The following is a 16,027-nucleotide window of genomic DNA, read 5'->3' as shown; positions in this document are numbered from 1 at the left end:
CTCCGTACAAACACGGGGTCATTACAGGTTAGTCTACACCTCGTGAAGGAGACTTACCTGGCCTGAGGCTTGTAACTGTTCAGGATCTGGTAGGCCCGGAGTAGATCTAGTTTACCATGTCCTTGCTCAAACATATTGACCCCCGGGAGTCGGCGTGCTGAAGCGATGAGCGCCTGTTTCATGCTGGCTGGATTCACCATCTCCCTCCTCTGCACAGTACTAGAGAAAGACCATTATAAGAAAAGCATCCACCCTCTGGCTTACCCGACATGTGTCAGAGCCTTACATTGGGGGCTGTGTTCTGGGGGCAGTATAGGTCATGGACCAGAAGAGGTCGAGGAGTTAAATATACCAAGGACCCTCCCCTCTGGAGGTAGACTGCCATTTTAATAAAGCCAAGAAATAGGACTTCAAAGAAAAATGTAATTTAGTGCTTTATATTAAAGTTACCTAACAAGCAGAGTCACTGCTCCGGCCACCACAGGAGAAGCAACACTTGTGCCGGACAAGGAGCGACAGCCACCCTTCATGCCAGATCCTCGCACCCCAGAGCCGTAGGTGACAATGTCCGGCTTCATCCTGCCATAACCTCCAGGCAGCTCCTATCATGTACAATGAAAATACAATATTACTCATCAACGTTGCGACTCGATCACCAGAATTGTGGCACAAAACAGTCGGAAAAGGATGTTAGATAAATCTGTGTGGAACAAGTAAATACACAGATTTTGTTACTCCTTTATTACTCCAGCGCCCCCATCTGAGGCGTAGCGATAGAATGGGTACAGGCAGTTCTGGCTTCAGTGCAGACCTAATGCTGCAATATTTATACCATTTATAGATTACATTACCCATGTGGTCATCCCTCTGGAAGAAAATCTAGCTATGTTGTCCTCAAAATCAATGCCACCGACTCCTATCACATCCATTTGGTCTGCTGGATTGTTCAGGGTCCTAAACAAGACAAAGTCAATTTACCAAAAGATGTCCAGATACTTCCATGCAAATCATGGACCATGTAAGTGATCTATTCCTGCAGGGACTCCTAGTAAATGCAGTATGTGATATACATAAGAACCAAAACAAGAGCTTTAAATTCCCAAATGTAACTCAATAATAATGAAAAATTAATCACAAATGCCCAAAAGAAATTCTATACAAAATATATCTTTATTGGTAATTAAGTACAAACAAGGCTTCTTCGGAAGCAGCAGCAGCGAAACGCGCGTTGGGGTACCTGTGCAGCAGCTCTCGGCATCCTATGGGTGAGATATGTTTACCTTGGATATTTATGCACTATTAGCACTTTATTTCCACCCTGAAGGAATGCGGGGGATTTGTGTTAACCCTATACTGAATGATAATACATATCTTGCCTATTTTCATTAAGCTTTCAATGAGGCCACTCATCTCTATACGCACACATGTGGGGTATTTTGAGTGCTCTCATTTTTATGGATTGCCTGCCCCTGCCAGTTTGCATCATTGTTCACTAGATCGGTCCAGTACTTTTTGCTTTTTATTATGAGCACTGTTTTGCCTTGTTTGTGCTTAATTACCACTGAAGATATACTTTGTATAGAATTTCTTTTGGGCATTTTTTATTAATTTTTTTATTATTATTAAGGTACATTTGGGAATTTAAAGCTCTTGTTTTGGTTCTTATGTATGTCATATAGCTTTATTAGAGTATGCTTTATGAATATGGTCACTTTATATGATTGGTTCTGGCATGATATTATAAAAGCAGTATGTGTCCCATCTCTAGACATAACATATGGGACAGGGGTGCGGGCATGTGGGGGGGGGGGGGGGTGTCACTGGGAGCAGACAATACATTACACGACCGAGTCCGTACCCATAGAGAGGTCCGTCATTTCCGATAGCAGAAATCATGATCACATTATTGGCTGTTAACTCCCAAACCTGTAATGTAGAAGAGAGTCAGTCTTTACAATCATTATACAGTTTTAGAGGTTAAAGAGGGGTGTACTAGAGCCAAAATGAGGCGCAGGTCAGCGGCGAGGCGCCAGAGCCATTAATGAGGTGCAGGTCAGTGGCGAGGCGCCAGAGAGCCATTAATGAGGCGCAGGTCAGTGGTGAGGCGCCAGAGCCATTAATGAGGCGCCAGAGCCATTAATGAGGCGCAGGTCAGCGGCGAGGCGCCAGAGAGCCATTAATGAGGCGCAGGTCAGCGGCGAGGCGCCAGAGAGCCATTAATGAGGCGCAGGTCAGCGGTGAGGCGCCAGAGAGCCATTAATGAGGCGCAGGTCAGCGGCGAGGCGCCAGAGAGCCATTAATGAGGCGCAGGTCAGCGGCGAGGCGCCAGAGAGCCATTAATGAGGCGCAGGTCAGCGGCGAGGCGCCAGAGAGCCATTAATGAGGCGCAGGTCAGCGGCGAGGCGCCAGAGAGCCATTAATGAGGCGCAGGTCAGCGGCGAGGCGCCATAGCCATTAATGAGGCGCAGGTCAGCGGTGAGGCGCCAGAGAGCCAATTATGAGGTGCAGGTCAGTATTTCTATAAGGCTGCAGCATACTAGGCTTGAGGAAAAATGAGGATTTACTAAGAGGAATAAATCAATATTCAAAAAACTAATCTTATTGGGTACAAAAACATAATAGGTGTGTAACAGGTCTCCTGGGTAGTGCAAGCCTGGGATCTATGCAGTATGGAATATGAGGTTACAGGTACATGTACATTCATATAAAAAAGGCGAGTATTGGGCTCCTCATTCTTGTTAGATGGAAAATGAACGAGTCATATATGTAGTTTATATAGATCGTGTGTTGCACTATAAACACATGTATATTGAAGGCCAAGTGGGAGCTGCTCATTCCCACCAGTGAGGAAGCCTGGGAGGTGGTTTTGGAATCCCCTTTGTTTCCCCCTCTGAACAATAAAATGACTCCACTACACATTCACCACCAAGCTTCCTTCTCGCCATGAAGGCTGCACATATGGGGAGAGCGTCCTCGTCGGGATGTTTAAGATGTTGTGCTTTTTGTGCAGATTTTTGGCACATTATATGGTCGTGTCCAATTATTAACTCCTTTTGGCAGAGAATAGACCCATTCCAGTCTTTGACATCTATTCTGATTCCCCTAGATCCCATCATCTGTTTATTGGGTTACTATAGGAAGAAGCATGGAACCACCACATTAGAATTTTAGGGAAACTACTTCTTGCCAGATGGATGGGGATTTCTCCAACACTAAAGTGATGGATTGAGTGTAAACACGACGATTACATGAGAAAGCAGTATAATAGAGGTGGTCCTCAGACGTTCTACAAGGTACGGGACATTGGGAACTCTGAGGCCACGGCCTGGAGGTCTGCTATACGCATTAGCTACAGTTAGGACATGCAGATGAATACTTAAGAGTTTGTTATTGCAGGTTTACATGGTGTAAGGTGGGGCACAAACATGGACAGGATAGTAAGGTAACCGTTCCATGTAAATGGGACAAGTGCATGATTGTGTCTTCCCTGGCTGCTGTACTATACTCCAGAGGTGGAGAAGAAAAAACAAACAAACAAAAAAAAAACTTATTTAACTACGCTGTAGATTGTATACGGTAGGGCTTCTGTAACCTCAGATGGTTCACAACCAACCTTATCAACAAAAGGATGATCCATGAAGTCCGGGCCCCCAATGCTGAGGTTCAATACATCTATTTTCTTAAGTATGGCATAATTAAAAGCGTCCAGGAACCATGATGTGTAGGAGACCTGAGAAGAGGATTGAAAGAAGGACTATTACACAAGAAGAGTGTGTACATGTACAGCGATGTCAGCAGATGAGATTAGTCCGATCTCCCGCAGATTAAGGCCTTCTACATACTGCCGTCATGGACACCTCCGACATCCGCTTCCGACTCCTTAGGGCAGGGTCTGATTAGTTATATGACAGACCCTGCCCGCTACATAAACCTTTAGCACACAAAATAAGAATAGAGCTAAATTAAAAGCAAACACATTTATTATTTTGGGTTCCGGCCAAACGTCATCTTTTCCCAACGCCCTGAGCCAAATGCTAAGTACATTCAGCCTCAAGTAATCTGCAGTCTATAAATCCATCGTCCAGCAATGAAACGCGTATTAATGTGCAGACTTCCATCTATACCAACAGCCACATACAGAAGATGGAGGCTTGTGAAGATAGTTTCTCACTTCATCCCTCCAGAGTGGTAAAATGGAGCGTCACCCCCAAACTGGAGGAAAGCCATTGTTTGCCCTCTCCTTTCTGACACAATACGAGCCTGACATTTTAGTCCAATCCTTTATTTGCACCTTTTCAAAATGTTGCTCAGTTTCTTGCACAGTTGTACTTCAGCACCTTACTGGAAAATAAAGCCATTTGTTTGCACAACTGAAGACTAATGTGTGGCATTTTAAATGATCATACAACTTTTTGGCTTGAAGGATACGTTCCTACAATGAGCTTGACGATGTATCTTAAAGTTCCAACACAAGGAAGGGACTTCTAGAAAGCCGTCCCCCCAATACACGCAACGGTCCGCAGTCAAATCACCAACATGACAGTTTTGTCCTGCAAGTATGTAGATTTTATGTACAGATTTTCCCCTATAGATAGGTCTGGTTTAGATGTGGAAAGGCTGCAAGGTTGGGGTGGACGCACATATATCTAGTGTTTCTCTGCATAATAATAATAATAATAAATCAGGTACCTGATTATTGGTGAAGACCCGGTAGATGTGCAACTCAGAATCCGGAGCTAGTCCCTGGCATTCTCGCATGCTGGCAATGACGCCTGCCACAAAAGTCCCATGTCCCAGTCCTTACAAAGCAGAATGACAGGTCACATGAGTGCAAGACTATGGTTACAAGATGGAGAACAAGCAATACACCCCATTAGGACACATGCACCCCGTAGAGCATTAGTTGGGGACCAGCCACCTTGATCTTCCCCCAAGCTTTACACTAACCAGAATCATCATAAGACGCCCCATCTACACAATGCATGTCACGGTGTGCAGACAGTACTGATCTAACCTGTCCTGGAGACTGATCAGTTTTGGGTTCCCTTACTTTCCATCATACAGCACTGAATGGGACATGTATGGCAGTGAGACGGGCCATCATACACCACACTGCAGGAAGGGCTCCCCTCTCCACCATGGTCCAGCAGGAGCTTCCAAGGTGCAGGGAACAGGAAACACCCTGACAAGCGGACATTAGTCCTACTCACCATCATCCAGCGTCTTCTCATTGGTCCAGTTGGTTCGTTCTTTCACGTTTTTAAAGTGTGGATGTCTCTCACTCAATCCAGTGTCAAACACGGCCACTCGTACATGGCTACCTGTTCAGGGAGAGCCCAAGAGCAGCTGTAAGAACCAAACCACCCAAGTAGTGATCAGTCCTCGGCCACACATTGCTACATGGCCATACCCTGCCTCTCTATAGCACCAGATGGCAAGCCACGACACGTCCGTATTCTGCAGCCAGAATCACAGCCATGGTGGAATATGCAGCTCTCATTTGCAAATAATGATCTAGGTTTTTAATGAAAACCCAAGTTCAATTATTTTAGGATAATAATTTTACTCCAAGACTTAAAGGAAGCGAGTCACTGCAGAATACAATACATAATTATATAGGGGCTTAACCACAAAGACTAAAATGATTATTGCAGGGTTTAAGACAAATGCATATGTGAGCGAGGTGGCTTTGGTGTACTGTTGTATGGCCAAGGGCTCAGTAGACCGTTACGGCCCCTGAAATGTCATTTCTAATATCCTCCTGGAAACATGGTGCCTAAACTCCAGCATCAGTGTGTACTGGTACTGAAGGAAAGGGAAGCGATGATCAAGCAGTGACCAGAGGAGAGTGTGGGTCTGGAAGCGGCCCGATGCCAGTCCTCCAACATGTGGGGGAGCAGACCCAGGACCAGCAGAACTTGCCCTGGGGCAGCAATATGGAACGCAGTTGGTGCCAGCATAGGGAGTTTGCACCACAGAGGAGCCACTGGAAAGGGTTTTTTTTTTATATACATAATATCTCTTAAGAAGGGGATGTCCATCTTTGGGGACCCTTAAGTGCAAGCAAATTGGGCTGAAAATTTGGCGTTTCGTTAACATGTTGCAGTTTGCCCCCCATAGTCTACTGCAGAAGGAGACAAAAAGGGGTCAGCCACATTAGTGTTATGTTAGCAGATGCTGAGGACATGATTTGTGGCACTTATTATATAGTTATGATCGCTTCACCTCCCGCTCTTGTTGGTGCAGCGTTCCTCAGACTGCACAGCTCTCCTGTCCATACAATGGCTGCTGGCAGACGTGACCAGACTTCTAGATAAGCAGTTCTCATGTGAGGCCGTGAATTGGACAAGGCTGATGGACAGGTCTGGCCACTGCTCCTCCACTAGCAGCCATTGTATATACACTGATGACAGAAGGGGGGGTGGGAACAACTTTAAAAGTGTTCCTTCTATGGGTAGCTACTTGCTCAAGCACCAACTAGAGAAGGTGCACGGAGACCCCAGTATGGCTGCTGTAGTGTCACTGACCTGTGTATCCCAGCTGCCACAACACATCAGCTTGGAGCGTCTGTGCCACCTGCCGCGGGATGGCTCTCAGGAGGCGACGACTCGAGTGTCTGCCCGTTGCATGCCAGAAGCCAGAGCTGAGGGAGAGGCTGGCCCGTCGGAGCGGGCGAGATGACTGCCACTTCTGACTCCACTTCGTCTCATTGCAGGGGGCCGAGGGGTCGCCTGTGTCAGGAGGGAGGTGGGGAGAACACACCGATGAGCAAGTACTGATAGGAACACACTTGTGTCATGCACAAACCAATCTCTGCTCTTAAGTGTGAACACGAACCAAGTCTGCCTGAGCTCATTTGGCTTCATATATTAGAATTCATTCTAAGGTTCGCCTGTGTCCCTGCTGAAATAAGGTTCCTGCAAAACTTTGCTTTAGTAACATGCAGACGATGGACAGATCTGCTGCTTTTTCATTGGTCATTTCATAGTAGATTTTATAACACTTTTTGTATCTATAATCCTATAAGAGAAGTGCACCCAGTTTATGGCACAGGGGACCCACTACACTGAAAAGACCGTTTTAAGGAAATCCTGAAAACATGACCTGTTGGTGGCTCTTGAGGACCGGAGTTGAGAAACACTGATGTAGTATTACCATTACAAAGGAATTCCTTATAACCAGGTAAAGTATACTGAAGGTCAAGAAATCAATACTATAACCAAGGGTAATAAAAACAAAGAATCGATCCTTCAAGGAAGTACAAGGAGCACCTGGGTCCAAAGGCTCAAAATCCAACACCAACAAGTGAACCCCAGCACGTCTGATTGTTGGGTAGGCTCACACAACCGTATAAATAATGTTTAGCATGTTAGACAAGAGGGAGGCTTTTCTTTTCTCGATCCATGTGCCAGACGTTGACAGTCTCCCATGCTACATAGTTGCAATGCAACTGTAAGAATCCTCCATATGACATGCAGCTTTTTTCTTGCACCCGCACACTTGGATGGGCGACATCCAATTTATTGCGGAAACTAGGGCACACTGCGATTTGTTTTATAGGAGAGCCCTTGGACTGAAGACACGGTTGTGTGAACGAGCCCTTATGGAGAGGCTGGAGACCATGAGTAGAAGGATCCTTGGAGTGCTCGCTGCTGTCCGTGCAGGGAGGAGAAACTGAAGAGTTTTCCCGTCACAGAACAATAAGACCATGCAAATCTAAACATGAAGATTCAAATCAGGGAAGGGTGGTAAGGATAAATAAAGGTACCTTCACACTGAGCAACTTTAGAACGATAGCGATCCGTGACGTTGCAGCGTCCTGGATAGCGATATCGTTGTGTTTGACACGCTGCAGCGATCTGGATCCTGCTGTGACATCGCTGGTCGGAGCTAGAAGGCCAGAACTTTATTTCGTCGCTGGATCGGCGAGTGTGACGCTGATCCAGCGATGTCTTCACTGGTAACCAGGGTAAACATCGGGTTACTAAGCGCAGGGCCGCGCTTAGTAACCCGATATTTACCCTGGTTACCATTGTAAATGTAAAAAAAAAAAAAAAAACAAAAAAACACTACATACTTACATTCGGGTGTCTGTCGCGTCCCCCGGCGTCAGCTTCCCTGCACTGTGTCAGTGCCGGCCGGCCGTAAAGCAGAGCACAGCGGTGACGTCACTGCTCTGCCTTACGGTCGGCGCTTACACAGTGCAGGGAAGCAGAACGCCGGGGGACGCAACAGACACCGGAATGTAAATATGTAGTGGTTTTTTTTTTTTTACATTTACAATGGTAACCAGGGTAAACATCGGGTTACTAAGCGCGTCCCTGCGCTTAGTAACCCGATGTTTACCCTGGTTACCCGGGGACTTCGGCATCGTTGGTCGCTGGAGAGCTGTCTGTGTGATAGCTCTCCAGCGACCACACAACGACTAAACAGCGACGCTGAAATGATCGGCATCGTTGTCTATATCGCTGCAGCGTCGCTTAATGTGACGGCACCTTAAGACTATCCAGGAGGAGAAAACCCCACAATGGTGGACAGAACAGTCAGGGGCGACCTCCACACTGTATAGACCAGGTGTACACAACCACCTCTGCTCCAAGAGCCACCAGTCCCAGGGATGAAGCCTAAGGAGTGACACCATCCGAGACATCTACGGCCATTTTACAGTTCACCTGACTCCAGTGTGTAGAGTAAGTGACTTACGCCTTGGATTCAGACAACTTTCACCAAGGGGGAGAATGGAGGTCTTCCTATCAGCACATTACCTGAAGAACATGGGTGCTACACCAGTGCATTTCACAACTCCCAAGAGTTGACGGCCACCTCCAACTAACCCACTGCTTTCAACTATGCCAAAGGGGTAATGGACCCCATATTCCTGATATATGGGGAACCCACATAGCGCCCCCTTAGTACCTGCTTCTGAGGGGTTCACTTCTCTTGATATGGAAAACAAAGTGTTAACAAAAATGAATGTTTGAAGGCCACACCATGGCATTGCAGGCCCATGTGGTCCCAGGGTAGAACGCCCTTTGGATTACACACACGAGTTCTAGTTCCATTCCCGCGGGATAGGCGAGAATTGTGTGTGCCCCACTCAAGGAAAAGACATGGCACTGCTGGTGGGTGGCACACGAGTAGGAAACAATCTCAATAGTGTATTAAGAGCTTAGCACTCAGATGTGGTGACATTTTATTTTTCAGCAATATCCAGACATAAGGGAGAGACGTCTCCGTCTACAATCGGACCTTCAGGCTCAGGGATAAGGAGGTACTGCTGGAAGGAGCACAATGAAGGGAGATCAGTGGTGTCCACCTCTAGATGTAGACAAGCGCTTCTGCTCCATTCATCGCACTCATCTTCAGATGTGAGGACCGTCAGTAATTTTACCCTGTAGGAATTAGCCACCACTTGTGCCTAATATAGAGTGCAATAATAAAGCAACAGCCATACCATAACACTCACCATCTGTAACCTTCAGGGAGCGGAAAACTCGCCTCTGAGGGGTGACCCGCTTGATGTTTGGGTGATCCTCTAGTGTCAGTATGCCAACTCGCTGCTCAGTCCTGATCTCAATCAGCTCAAAGTCACTGGGGTAATCACTGGCGGGGTTATTCCGCGGGACGATCCTCCAGTCCTCGATGCCTCTGCTCCTCAGTGCACTGGAGATGAACTTGCTTCGTGCGTTTGCTGTGAAGTAGCCTCTGAACGCCACAATGTATTCTGTAGAAGGAAAGAATTCCGCAGATACAGCAAACCACTGACCTGGTGGATCCCTCCTACGAGGACCCAGGCAGGGCTATTAAGGAGAGGAACAAAGCCCCCCCACCCCCTAATCACGTGGCTCCAGTCAGCCGGCCCCCTCCCATCACACGCTCCAGCCGGCCCCCTCCCATCACACGCTCCAGCCGGCTCCGATCAACCAGCCCCCCCCCCCCCCTTCATCCCTTCATATACTCCTCCAGACAGCTTCATACACTAATCTCTAAACTCTTGTTGAACACCAAGCTGGACTGGAGCTGCTGAGACCGGCACCAGTAATGGGAGACCACAGCACCTTTCTGAAGCTGCAATTTTACACACATTTACAGAGAGTTTGCTCCAGACAGATAGAGGGGTTTTCAGACTCACCACGTTCCACCACTGATGAAGAAAAATCCACACGAAGTGTAAGATGAGAGCAGCCATTGCAGGATTCGGGTTCTTGGGACGAGTTTCCCGGCCGAGCGCTCTGGCGCCTCTTCAGACACAGTAATATCACAAGCAGCTGCAGCCAGAACCTGGCAAACCTCATGTTGATAAGACGTGGTGTGAAGTTTCTACGGTGAAGTTGCGGCTTGTGTTCCCGAGGGTCCGATAAGCACAGGGCGGTCACCTGCAGGCTCTGCCTGACAATGTCCAGCCGGGTAACTACAAACAGTTCGAGGAGTTCAGGAAAGTCCGCATGTCAGAGGTCTGGATCCACAACTCTCATTTCTTACGGCGTTTCTTCTCCATGGCGGCTCAGACTCCTCGTTTACTCAGTGTGGGAAGGGAAGAATTCAAGATCCATCATGGAAGAAGACGACCACCTCAAGATGAATTACTACAGGAGACCTTCGCAATATAAAAAATACAAAAGTCAAAAAGTCGGTAAGTTTGCAGGTAGGTTCAGATTATTAGACACCCACTGGCACCAGCATTAACAGCGATGCAACCTCTCAATGGACCTCACGTTATGTCCAGGGAGTCCTAGCGACCCGTTATTAGGAAATGTTGCCTAATGGGCTTTATGCCATATCCCGTGCACCTGTCCACAAAACCAGAAGTGTATCTAAGAGGTGAAAGAAGTTCTAAGATGAGAGGTGGAAATAAAGCCAAGAAATCTAGGTCTGAGGAACGTCCCAAGACCATTGGAGAAAGCCTAGAAAACCAAGATACAAGGCGTGGTAGGTCACGTGCACAGAAGGTCTACCAAGCAGAGCAGACCGATCACACAGGTAAAACTGGACTCATTAATAGATGCAAATCCCAGATCACACACCTATACCTCCAGCCGTGGCCTGGAAGGAGGAAGCCACCGCCATCAATGGATCCGAAGGTGTAGATTAGAAGGACCAGGCATGCTAGCCTCCATCTTGGTCCTCTACCTTTTTTTGATTGACAGCTCTGCCCTTCTCTATAAAGCCAGAGCTAGGGGAACACAAGTCAGTGGAAGGGTCTTCTTCCCCCACCGGGTCATCTTCTTGTATTGCATTTGATATTTATATAGGTTTTAATAAATTGCTAATAAAGAGTGTTCTACTTTTTACTTAAGCTGGAATCTATTTTTACTTTGTTGACAGCCAGGGAAGGAAAAAAAGGCTTTTACCTCATCTTATTCCTTGCCTATTAAACGGAACAAAAGTGTGAAGTAGCACTGCAAGTGTCAGCATGCCCTCACAGTGGGGCACCTGAGTGGAAGGGGCACAAGTGTCAGCATGCCCTCACAGTGGAAGGGGCACAAGTGTCAGCATGCCCTCACAGTGGAAGGGGCACAAGTGTCAGCATGCCCTCACAGTGGAAGTAGCACAAGAGTCAGCATGCCCTCACAGTGGAAGGGGCACAAGTGTCAGCATGCCCTCACAGTGGAAGGGGCACAAGTGTCAGCATGCCCTCACAGTGGAAGGGGCACAAGTGTCAGCATGCCCTCACAGTGGAAGGGGCACAAGTGTCAGCATGCCCTCACAGTGGAAGGGGCACAACTGTCAGCATGCCCTCACAGTGGAAGGGGCACAACTGTCAGCATGCCCTCACAGTGGAAGGGGCACAAGTGTCAGCATGCCCTCACAGTGGAAGGGGCACAAGTGTCAGCATGCCCTCACAGTGGAAGTAGCACAAGAGTCAGCATGCCCTCACAGTGGAAGGGGCACAAGTGTCAGCATGCCCTCACAGTGGAAGTAGCACAAGAGTCAGCATGCCCTCACAGTGGAAGGGGCACAAGTGTCAGCATGCCCTCACAGTGGAAGGGGCACAAGTGTCAGCATGCCCTCACAGTGGAAGGGGCACAAGTGTCAGCATGCCCTCACAGTGGAAGGGGCACAAGTGTCAGCATGCCCTCACAGTGGAAGTAGCACAACTGTCAGCATGCCCTCACAGTGGAAGGGGCACAAGTGTCAGCATGCCCTCACAGTGGAAGGGGCACAAGTGTCAGCATGCCCTCACAGTGGAAGGGGCACAAGTGTCAGCATGCCCTCACAGTGGGGCACCTGAGTGGAAGGGGCACAAGTGTCAGCATGCCCTCACAGTGGAAGGGGCACAAGTGTCAGCATGCCCTCACAGTGGAAGGGGCACAAGTGTCAGCATGCCCTCACAGTGGAAGGGGCACAAGTGTCAGCATGCCCTCACAGTGGAAGGGGCACAAGTGTCAGGATGCCCTCCGTGCCCGCATACAATGTGCAGCTTTGCGCCGTCTGACAGGAGCACACACTGTCACCGCAGGCCTCTCCTCCTCCGCCCGGTCAGGTCCCTCCATCCTCCCGGCAGCGGCAGCACTTACACGGATCCCGAACACGCGCTGCTCCGAGCTACTGACAACTTCCCCCAAGTCCGCTCACTCCCGGCCCCCAGCCGCTGCCATCTTGTGTGTTGTTCTCTGCCCTCCCTTTCATCGGTAACTCCTGACATCACAGGAAGAGGCGTGGCTCCAGGACTGTATGAACAAGAAAAGCTTTGTTGTCCGAGCGGTCCGTATACAAACGGTGTCCGGGGCTAACAGTGCCTGTCTCTCCCGTGACCCGTCCCCTAACCTGACCCGTCCCCTAACCTGACCCATCCCCCTATCTGACCCTTCTCCCCTGACCTGTTCCCCAACCTCACCCATCCCCCTTACATGACCCATCTACCATCTGACCCGTCCCCTTACCTGTCCAGTCCAAGCCTACCTGACCCGTCGCCCTTACATGACCCGTCCCCTTACCTGACCCATCTCCCATCTGACCCATCTCCCTTACCTGTCCAGTGCCCCCTACCTGACCCGTCGCCCTTACCTGACCAAAACCCTTAACTGACCCGTCTACCATCTGACCCGTCCCCTTACCTGTCCGATCCCTCAAACTGACCCGTCATCCTTACCTGACCCAAACCCCTACCTGACCCGTCGCCCTTTACCTGACCCATCTACCATCTGATCCATCCCCTTACCTGTCCAGTCCCCCCTACCTGACCCGTCGCCCTTACCTGACCCAAACCCCTACCTGACCCGTCGCCCTTTACCTGACCCATCTACCATCTGATCCATCCCCTTACCTGTCCAGTCCCCCCTACCTGACCCGTCGCCCTTACCTGACCCAAACCCCTACCTGACCCGTCGCCCTTTACCTGACCCATCTACCATCTGATCCATCCCCTTACCTGTCCAGTCCCCCCTACCTGACCCGTCGCCCTTACCTGATCCAAACCCCTACCTGACCCGTCCCTAAAGGGACGCCTTTACCTGACCTATCTCCCTTACCTGTCCCATTCCCCCTACCTCACCCTTCCGCCCTTACCTGACCCGTCCCCTATCTGACCCATCTCCCCTGACCTGTCCCCCTATATGACCCGTCTCCATTACCTGACCCGTCCCCTTAACAGACCCATCTCCCTTACCTGACCCAAACCCCTACCTGACCCGTCCCCTTACCTGACCCATCCCCCTTACGTGTCCCGCCCCCCTATCTGACCCATCCCCCTTACCTGTCCCATCCCCCCTACCCGACCCATCCCCTTACCTGACCCATCCCCCTATCTGACCCTTCTCCCCTGACCTGTTCCCCAACCTCACCCATCCCCCTTACATGACCCATCTACCATCTGACCCGTCCCCTTACCTGTCCAGTCCAAGCCTACCTGACCCGTCGCCCTTACATGACCCGTCCCCTTACCTGACCCATCTCCCATCTGACCCATCTCCCTTACCTGTCCAGTGCCCCCTACCTGACCCGTCGCCCTTACCTGACCAAAACCCTTAACTGACCCGTCTACCATCTGACCCGTCCCCTTACCTGTCCGATCCCTCAAACTGACCCGTCATCCTTACCTGACCCAAACCCCTACCTGACCCGTCGCCCTTTACCTGACCCATCTACCATCTGATCCATCCCCTTACCTGTCCAGTCCCCCCTACCTGACCCGTCGCCCTTACCTGACCCAAACCCCTACCTGACCCGTCGCCCTTTACCTGACCCATCTACCATCTGATCCATCCCCTTACCTGTCCAGTCCCCCCTACCTGACCCGTCGCCCTTACCTGACCCAAACCCCTACCTGACCCGTCGCCCTTTACCTGACCCATCTACCATCTGATCCATCCCCTTACCTGTCCAGTCCCCCCTACCTGACCCGTCGCCCTTACCTGATCCAAACCCCTACCTGACCCGTCCCTAAAGGGACGCCTTTACCTGACCTATCTCCCTTACCTGTCCCATTCCCCCTACCTCACCCTTCCGCCCTTACCTGACCCGTCCCCTATCTGACCCATCTCCCCTGACCTGTCCCCCTATATGACCCGTCTCCATTACCTGACCCGTCCCCTTAACAGACCCATCTCCCTTACCTGACCCAAACCCCTACCTGACCCGTCCCCTTACCTGACCCATCCCCCTTACGTGTCCCGCCCCCCTATCTGACCCATCCCCCTTACCTGTCCCATCCCCCCTACCCGACCCATCCCCTTACCTGACCCATCCCCCTATCTGACCCTTCTCCCCTGACCTGTTCCCCAACCTCACCCATCCCCCTTACATGACCCATCTACCATCTGACCCGTCCCCTTACCTGTCCAGTCCAAGCCTACCTGACCCGTCGCCCTTACATGACCCGTCCCCTTACCTGACCCATCTCCCATCTGACCCATCTCCCTTACCTGTCCAGTGCCCCCTACCTGACCCGTCGCCCTTACCTGACCAAAACCCTTAACTGACCCGTCTACCATCTGACCCGTCCCCTTACCTGTCCGATCCCTCAAACTGACCCGTCATCCTTACCTGACCCAAACCCCTACCTGACCCGTCGCCCTTTACCTGACCCATCTACCATCTGATCCATCCCCTTACCTGTCCAGTCCCCCCTACCTGACCCGTCGCCCTTACCTGACCCAAACCCCTACCTGACCCGTCGCCCTTTACCTGACCCATCTACCATCTGATCCATCCCCTTACCTGTCCAGTCCCCCCTACCTGACCCGTCGCCCTTACCTGACCCAAACCCCTACCTGACCCGTCGCCCTTTACCTGACCCATCTACCATCTGATCCATCCCCTTACCTGTCCAGTCCCCCCTACCTGACCCGTCGCCCTTACCTGATCCAAACCCCTACCTGACCCGTCCCTAAAGGGACGCCTTTACCTGACCTATCTCCCTTACCTGTCCCATTCCCCCTACCTCACCCTTCCGCCCTTACCTGACCCGTCCCCTATCTGACCCATCTCCCCTGACCTGTCCCCCTATATGACCCGTCTCCATTACCTGACCCGTCCCCTTAACAGACCCATCTCCCTTACCTGACCCAAACCCCTACCTGACCCGTCCCCTTACCTGACCCATCCCCCTTACGTGTCCCGCCCCCCTATCTGACCCATCCCCCTTACCTGTCCCATCCCCCCTACCCGACCCATCCCCTTACCTGACCCATCCCCCTATCTGACCCTTCTCCCCTGACCTGTTCCCCAACCTCACCCATCCCCCTTACATGACCCATCTACCATCTGACCCGTCCCCTTACCTGTCCAGTCCAAGCCTACCTGACCCGTCGCCCTTACATGACCCGTCCCCTTACCTGACCCATCTCCCATCTGACCCATCTCCCTTACCTGTCCAGTGCCCCCTACCTGACCCGTCGCCCTTACCTGACCAAAACCCTTAACTGACCCGTCTACCATCTGACCCGTCCCCTTACCTGTCCGATCCCTCAAACTGACCCGTCATCCTTACCTGACCCAAACCCCTACCTGACCCGTCGCCCTTTACCTGACCCATCTACCATCTGATCCATCCCCTTACCTGTCCAGTCCCCCCTACCTGACCCGT

The 16,027-nt window shown here is 50.6% G+C and overlaps 1 protein-coding gene across 2 annotated transcripts in view; it reads right to left on the bottom strand.

The window, feature by feature from the left end:
* Window positions 1-12,635, bottom strand: part of MBTPS1 (membrane bound transcription factor peptidase, site 1) — a 41,146-nt gene extending 28,511 nt beyond the window's left edge. For both annotated transcript variants that reach the window (XM_069740510.1, XM_069740511.1), the window contains exons 1-11: window positions 12,519-12,635; window positions 10,133-10,597; window positions 9,467-9,724; window positions 6,528-6,731; window positions 5,211-5,321; window positions 4,690-4,799; window positions 3,614-3,730; window positions 1,859-1,926; window positions 852-954; window positions 451-602; window positions 58-219 (exon numbers count right to left, since the gene is read on the bottom strand). In XM_069740510.1, the coding sequence (XP_069596611.1) occupies window positions 58-219; window positions 451-602; window positions 852-954; window positions 1,859-1,926; window positions 3,614-3,730; window positions 4,690-4,799; window positions 5,211-5,321; window positions 6,528-6,731; window positions 9,467-9,724; window positions 10,133-10,295 (1,448 nt within the window). In that variant the 5' untranslated portion in view covers window positions 10,296-10,597; window positions 12,519-12,635. The remainder of the gene's footprint in view (window positions 1-57; window positions 220-450; window positions 603-851; window positions 955-1,858; window positions 1,927-3,613; window positions 3,731-4,689; window positions 4,800-5,210; window positions 5,322-6,527; window positions 6,732-9,466; window positions 9,725-10,132; window positions 10,598-12,518) is intronic.
* Between the last annotated feature and the right edge of the window lie 3,392 nt (window positions 12,636-16,027).

Source organism: Ranitomeya imitator, chromosome 9 (genome assembly GCF_032444005.1).
Source record: "Ranitomeya imitator isolate aRanImi1 chromosome 9, aRanImi1.pri, whole genome shotgun sequence".
In the NCBI taxonomy this organism is placed as follows: Eukaryota; Metazoa; Chordata; class Amphibia; order Anura; family Dendrobatidae; genus Ranitomeya; species Ranitomeya imitator.
Note: the sequence above shows the minus strand (reverse complement) of the source record. Positions and strands in the feature narration are given on the sequence as shown.